Below are 7500 nucleotides of genomic sequence, written 5' to 3'. Positions count from 1 at the left end.
TGCCCTTCCCTTATAATGATACATTTTTTCCACCATTTATTACAGGGCTGGCAGACAATCATATGTACATCTAAGCTCCAGGTGAGAAGAGTGTTATTTGTAGTTTTCCTCCTTAGGGTGTATCTGTAGAGGATAGCATGTGATTCAGCATAAATATTCTGCAAAACTAGTCTGTGTAAATCTGTAGCCAGCAAGCAGTTTTGACACTTACCACCTCAAAGCACAAGTCAAAGTAATGAGACAGTAAACCAGAGAAAGGAATCTTCTTGTTTTGCTTATAAATGCTTTTATTTAAAAAAAAAACAGTAGGGTTAATGAAACCTCTGTTTCAGTAAGGAAATATTAAATTCACATTTTACATAATGAAAATATTACAAAATAACCATCCAGGGACTATTACAGTGTTTTTTCAATGGTTGGACTCGGGCCATTTTCACTGATTTTCATCCACAGCAATCAAAAAACCAGTTTTTTTGGTAAACCTGAAAAGTGTAAATCACATTGTTACCAAAGCAAAGAGGTCCAGCCCCCTCCTCAACGTTTTAGTATTCATTTGATACTGTTCTTGAGATATATCTGCTCTGAGTTGCTTAATGCTGTTTGCTACAATGGCAGTACATGATGACTTTTTCCAATGAATCTATGAAAGACTGATAGAATCAAAGCTCACTTGAATCAGTACGTGTACTCCAAATGAGTCCCAAATTCTGTAATTAAGTGTTAATTGCATTTGGGATATATGTTGAGTATTTCTTTCTGTTGGTATAAAAAGCCAGACAGTTATTTCTATTTTTAAACATATGAAAGGCAAGCTGTTCTAAGGCTTAACCCTGCCCCACCACACATACCCTCTTAACGATTTTTCCAGCATGCGGTCACCACCCAGCAATATGCTGTCTGCAGGAAGTAATAGCCCTTTTAGTCTCTGCCTCATTTTTTAACCACGTCTTTGTTTAGTATCAGCTGTAGAGATGATGAGGGCTGTAGAACTTTTCTGATTCTATTCCAGATCTTGTCCTCTCATTTCTTCATATGCTACTTATTTGTAATGTAGGTAGAATAAACCATGGTTGCCTTCTGGGATGGATATGAAGTTTACTATGAAAGGATCCAGCTGTTTTTGCCGGGCCTATAGGCAGAGTTCTCTAAAATACACTGACATTGAATCACACCCATGAACTTTGAATGAATGCCAAACAATACAAATTCTTAACCTTAAATATGAATACAATGGGTTTTTTTTTTCAAACCAATGTAGAATAGTTCTGAAATTAGACAGATTCCTAGTACTGCGTTAACTCACGAAAAAGTTGAGTGCTGTATCGTTTATACTCAGTTTTGCGAACCTATGGCTCCGTAGAAATGCAGATTAATAGGACTAGAAATTGGTGTACTGGGGAAGGAGTGCTGCTTTTGATTAAGTGTTTGCCAGAGTGTAGAAGATGGACAACGATGTCATCATAGAATCAGTGCCTCCGCATACCTCACTGATCAGAAATAAGTGGTAGCAATAGCTAGAAATGATGCATGCTTAATACTTTTCACAGGCAGTCATCCAGCTAGTGATAGTTTTCCCCTGACAATAAAGAGGCTGTTTTTTGAAAAGTACAGCTGCTGCACATTTCAGTTTGGTGAACATGCCCCACAGGCTACAGGGTTTTGTTCTTGTGGAAAAGCAGCACTTATGGGGATGCCATAAATTCTTTCTCCTGGTAGCCAGCCCCTGGTGCCAACATTTTTTAAGAGGTACCTATCAGTAATCACTCAATCCATTCTGCTGAGTTCCAGCGTGCTACTTCAACAGGGCTGAGGGAAAGAGAATGTACTGTGCAGGATGCAACCACAGGCCAGCCTAAGAATTTCAGGGGATGCAACTTACTTTTCTTTGAAATGACTTTTGCACATTTCCACCCTCAATAGCAATAAAAACATGCTATGCTTCAAATTTTATTTAAACAAAGACTGTATGTGTGTGTGGGGGTTAACAGAGAGCATCTGCCACAGGTTTAATAGCTCGCCCAGCTTTAAACCGTGACGTCTTCCAAACCAATATTCAGATTTTAACTTTAGATGATAATGCCACGTAAGGATGTCAAATGAAATCCAGGGTAGCAGATTTGCTAGCTCTAACACTGGCTCTTTCCTTTAACGTTACTTGGCACTAGAGGATCTACCTTTGAGACCCTCTGATCCTGTCAGCCCAGCTAAGGCAGTAACAGAACATAATGGAAAATCCACATAAGAAAATCCATTATGTTTCCATTTCCACTTAGTGGAAATGATACTGCTTTTTATACTGATACTCAAATGTCTCAAAAAGTAACATTGACTTCCTAAATGCTTTAGTTATAGCCAGTCTTAAAACCCCTGACATTTAACAGAAGAATCTGATTTCCTCTTGCTGAAGATGAGACTTTCAGAAAGATGTTAAAGCAATTAGTGTTCTAGCTTGATACAGCTCTGGAAACTGCTCTTTGTCAAATGCAAGACTTCAAGTAGTTAAGTCAAAGAACTCAAGGAAGCATTTCTTCCTCTTTCCTATCCTTCAGTTAACAGGCATATTTTAGGAAATATACTCCAAAACACTAATCACAGACCCTCATGTGGTCCTTGCAAAAGGAGCTAAAGCTTATATTCATTACCTAAGCTACGGTATCTTGACAAGTTCCCACATGTCAGTTGAGCCTGAGGTTAGCAGAGAGCATGCAAGTAGTCAACTGATTAAATTTTTCTTTGAGATTGGAATCTTAAGCTAGTGAACTAATGCATTTTACTTTTAATTTGACACAGACTAAGAAACAACAAGTCAAAAGTGCTTAAAAAGTAAGTTAAACTCTAAAAATGTAGCTGTCTCTCTGAATTTAAGAGACAATGCACTTTCACGAAAGCATCTCCATTCCAAAAAGATACCACTCTTATATCAAAACAGAGTCTCATACTCGCAATAACAAAAAGCTGATGCTAACCTGACAGCTGCTGTCTAGCATATTCTAGCTGTTAAGACAACCAACTCCAAGTTTAAGAACCAATATTTGCCTCTCTACTAGAAGGCCTGAATAATTTAGTGTCAGATACAGGTCTTGAGTCCTCAGAGCTTTTCACAGGAGAGGGGCTTTTTATAAGGGCAAGTAGTGACAGGATGAGGGGGAATGGTTTTAAACTGAAAGAGAACAGATTTAGATTAGATACTAGGAAGAAATTCTTTACAGTGAGGGGGGTGAGACACTGGAACAGGTTGCCCAGAGAAGTTGCGGATGCCCCCTCCCTGGCCGTGTTTAAGGCGAGATTGGATGAGGCTTTGAGCAACCTGGTCTAGTGGAAAGGTGTCCCTGCCTGTGGCAGGGGGGTTGGAACTAGATGATCTTTAAGATCCCTTCCAACCCAAACCATTCTATGATTCTATGATAAGATAAGAAGTACATGTTACTGTTTGGGGAAGACTGGAGGCTCCATATAGAAGCAAGTGTTAGGGGACAGGCTTGCCTTTTAAAAGGATCACAGAAATGTGCTTAATATTCCTTACCCAGAGTGGCATTAACAGTTAACTTGCTTAATCTAAGAGAGAGAAAGCAGAAGTCTCTTCTGAATCTGATTTACATTCTCCAGTCTGTCATATGAAAGAATGACGTGCTATGTTTCTTTCTTTCTCACCCCCTTAACTTTTTTTAAAGTGATGTAAAGTTATTTCCACCTCAGTAAGATGTCTCAGAAAAAAAATAAAGAGCATCATAACAGTCTATAGTTTACTGGGTAGTACCACACTCCATTACAGAAATTAATGGAATTTGGTATTTCTTCTAACAAATGGATTCCTAAGCTTCATAGAAGAGCCTTTTGTGTACCAATTCTGTTAGAACACAGAATTAAGTTATTCTCACCCTAAAGCATTTATCCTAAAACATAAATTATTAAAGGGCTTCAGCTGCTGCTGGTGCCCAGGGATGTAGTCCATTCAGAGATTTTTGTTCTGAAACAAAATACTTCTGGAAGTATCACATTCTCGCTGAGCATGTAGCTCCTATTTTAAAACAGGTGAAACATTAAGAGGTTACCTTGATCTATTCCTTCTGTTCTTTTCCTTTTTAAATTTAAAAGTGCATTTTGTTGCTCCTTTACAACTTCTGCAGGACAGTTGGGTCTTGGGAGCTGATTTCCTGGAGTGGGTCCAGGTCGGTTACTGAAATACTTCTGTTTCAATGCCTTAATAATAATGGAAGAAAAATAAACAAGTAATTAGTATAAAGTGTCAAAACACCATCTATAAAGAGGTTATAATGAAATATAACACTTGCAATTGGGACTTCAAAACTACTTGGACACTTGTGTATTAGAAGGTGGCCTTAAGGCAAATCAAGATTTTGTGTTCTCAATGACTATCCAAAGCACTTTCATTTGTAAGCCAAAAGATAACTGTGTCCTGCTATTTTTAACTAGTGCTCAGACATCCTAACAAGACTGTAGACTACATTGCAGGAGGTCTTGTACAAACAAGAAGTTTCTATCTCTGAAGAGCTTACATTCTGAATAGACAGATGAGACAAGAGGATAAAGAAGAAAGTAGGAATAAAGAAAGATGAAAAGAATATATCTGAAGTCTCAACCGGATCCAGGACCTGGACACCATCTGTTTTGCTAGCTTTTAAGATAGGTCTTTCCCCAAAATTTCTTTAATTGTGCTGTTTCTACACTGTAAACTGTGAGAAAAAAAGTAGTTTGAATTAAGAGAGGAAGAGAAACACAAGCAAGCAGGGTTCATGTCATGTAGTGGAATTACATACCCTATTTTAAATTTTAGGAATTCCACATCTTCTATAAACTGTGATTAAGGAAAAAAGGCTAAGCTATTTCTTAGGTAATCATTACTCTTGCTTGTGTCAGTTACACGGTATACAGTGCCAGCTATAAATCAAGCCAATACAGTAAGTGCAAGTTGTTTCCTGCCTTAAACTGCAAAGTTGTCAATAAAAAGGCTAGAATCGAAAAATAATATATTTCAATATTCAAGCCACCATCCTACAATATGACCTGTAAAATGACTTCATACACATGAACTATTACAGAGGTGTACCAAGCATAGCAGAATTATTTGGAAACTTATATTGAAAGTTCTTAAAGATGGCGACCAAAAAAAACTTGAATGTGCTCTGAAAAAGCCTTCTAGTATAAAGATACGTAACACATGCACTTATCCCCTGGACTGGGATCTGCCTTGTCTAACAAGCAATGAGTGAGTCTTGGCCTTAAGGGGGCATCTCTGTTTCTTGCATGCTTCCCTAACAGTGTAAGGTGACAGAAATACAGTTTTGAAATTGACAACTGCTGTTATCTTCTTCATAGCAGAAATCAGTGTTCTGAACTAGAACATTTTCATTAAAAGTCCTTCATTTCTCCGCATCACGGAGTAGTGAAACTAAGATCAGTTTCACCCAAGTATAATGGAAAAGGATATTCAGATCAGAATGCTGGTTTAAATCACCACAGAATTTCAGATTAAAAAAAAATCAAAAAAGTTTAAATGAAATTGAGAAGAAAGTGGATGAATTAAAGGATGAAAATCTTTCAAAACCAGGGAATAAGATACGCTATGTTAAGACTTAATTTCCAAGCTTCAGGTGACTGAATTTTGAACATCAAATATAACGACTATCTGAAGGCCACGACTCATACACCTTCTAGTCGTCTACCTCTGCTCTACATTCAGAATGGAGATGATCAGTCAGCATTATTCATGCCTGTCCTGGTTTGGCCCAAACCAGGCCAATTAGTCTTAGAGAAACCAAGGTCACTGCTAAATTCCTCACTGCTTACGAGTGAAGAGCCGAAGGGGGGTCGCAGCTGCAGGGGGGAGCAGACAGGGCAGGTGACCCAAGATTGACCAACGAGGTATTCCATCCCACACACGTCATTCTCACTTTCCTATTTATCACTAACCCACTGCCTCCTGGAGATGGGGCCCAGGAGGGAGGGGCCCTCCTGTCTCCCACTGATTGGTACCAGCTTTGCCATTTCTCCAGTTAAAAGCCTGCAGGTGTGATGGCAGGGGAGCTACTGCATTTTCCCCTCTGCCTGTGCTGGGGGGAGCTATTGCATTTTGCCCTCTACCCGTGCTGGGGGGAGCAACTCTGCCTGAGGAGGCTTTCCAAGCTCTCAGTCTTGGTTTTGTATATATTTGTATATATTTGATTATTTCTATTATTATTGTTATTATACTCTTTTTCATTATTATAGTTTATTAAAACTGTTTTAACTTTCCAACCCATAAGTCTCTCTCCCTTTTCCCTTTCCCTTTCCCTTAGGGGGGGGAGAGGGTTAACAGAGAGCATCTGCCACTGGGTTAATAGCCAGCCCAGCTTTAAACCGTGACAGATTTATTGGCGCCCAATGTGGGGCTCGAGAGAAGCTCCAACAGGTTCCTCTGATAAGTTGAATCCTGGCTCTGGTGGGAGGAGACCTGGAGAGCTCAGCTGAGAGAGTATCAGATTTCTTCCTTTGAGATTTACAAGGGGTTGGAAAGTTAAAACAGATAGTGAAGATGGTGATGTCATTTTTGAATGCTGTGTTATCCCATCTTTTTATGGAGTTTCTTTCACAGTTGAGTATTGCAATGATGCCTTACCTGCCGTGGGCACTGTGTTATTGCTTGCTTCTTATGAATGTTTACATGCAGTTTAGCAGTGGGCGCTGGTTGAAATGTATTGTTTTGGTATGGGGTTTGATACTGATTTATGCTGTGATAAACTGGGCAGTTAATATTCCGATCTCTTATCTCTATGACACAATGATGGGCAGCTTTAATCGCGAATCAGTAGCAGCAACTTCATCTGCACGCTCCAGGCGTCCTTTAGCTGATTCTGTTAATGATTACACTTCCAGTTTTACTTCGGGAAATAGCACCTTCTCCTTTTCTGCCAAGCTGATTCCACTAGATTTTGCGAAATTAGGATGGTGCTGTCTAGGTGGCATGTTTTTATTTTTGGTTGTCCTGAATGTGTTTCTGATGTGGGATAAGATTAAATATCGGTGCAGGGACAGTTGTAGGTGTTATGCAGCCACCTCAGATCCTACAGTGTGTACTGCCACTACAGCCACTAAACCCACTGAAACCTCGGCAGCCGGTACCACAGCTGCTACACCCCCCAAGATGGCCACTGCAGCTACTCAGACTCTCAGCACTCCCACGACAGCCACTGCATCTACTCAGACTCCAGCATCTATCGAATCTGTACCAATTGCTCCTGTAACCAGGAAGAAATACCAAAAGAAATCAGCTCATGAAGTGAAGGATGATGACTCAGAGCCTTCTAAGGCAGAGCCATCATATGACCCAGGTGAGGGCCCTTCTCAGGCAGAGTTAGGGCCTGACACAGATGGGGATTTCCTCGATCGTCCTTTTAAAGCAGACCCATCACAGAAGAAAGGTCCTTCTAAAGCAGAACTATCACAAGAGGAGGACTCGGACGTAGAGATAACCTACCACTCCTTATCCCTGAAGGACCTGAG

The 7500-nt window shown here is 39.9% G+C and overlaps 1 protein-coding gene across 4 annotated transcripts in view; it reads right to left on the bottom strand.

Moving 5' to 3' along the window:
- Positions 1 to 263: 263 nt before the first annotated feature.
- CDK7 (cyclin dependent kinase 7) overlaps positions 264 to 7500 on the bottom strand; it is a 31496-nt gene continuing 24259 nt past the window's right edge. For all 4 annotated transcript variants that reach the window (XM_068422748.1, XM_068422749.1, XM_068422750.1 and 1 more), the window contains 2 exons: positions 4053 to 4200; positions 264 to 482 (listed from right to left, as the gene is read on the bottom strand). In XM_068422748.1, the coding sequence (XP_068278849.1) occupies positions 457 to 482; positions 4053 to 4200 (174 nt within the window). In that variant the 3' untranslated portion in view covers positions 264 to 456. The remainder of the gene's footprint in view (positions 483 to 4052; positions 4201 to 7500) is intronic.

This window comes from Nyctibius grandis, chromosome Z (genome assembly GCF_013368605.1).
Source record: "Nyctibius grandis isolate bNycGra1 chromosome Z, bNycGra1.pri, whole genome shotgun sequence".
Lineage (NCBI taxonomy): Eukaryota > Metazoa > Chordata > Aves > Nyctibiiformes > Nyctibiidae > Nyctibius > Nyctibius grandis.
This window is presented reverse-complemented; position numbering and strand designations above follow the sequence as displayed.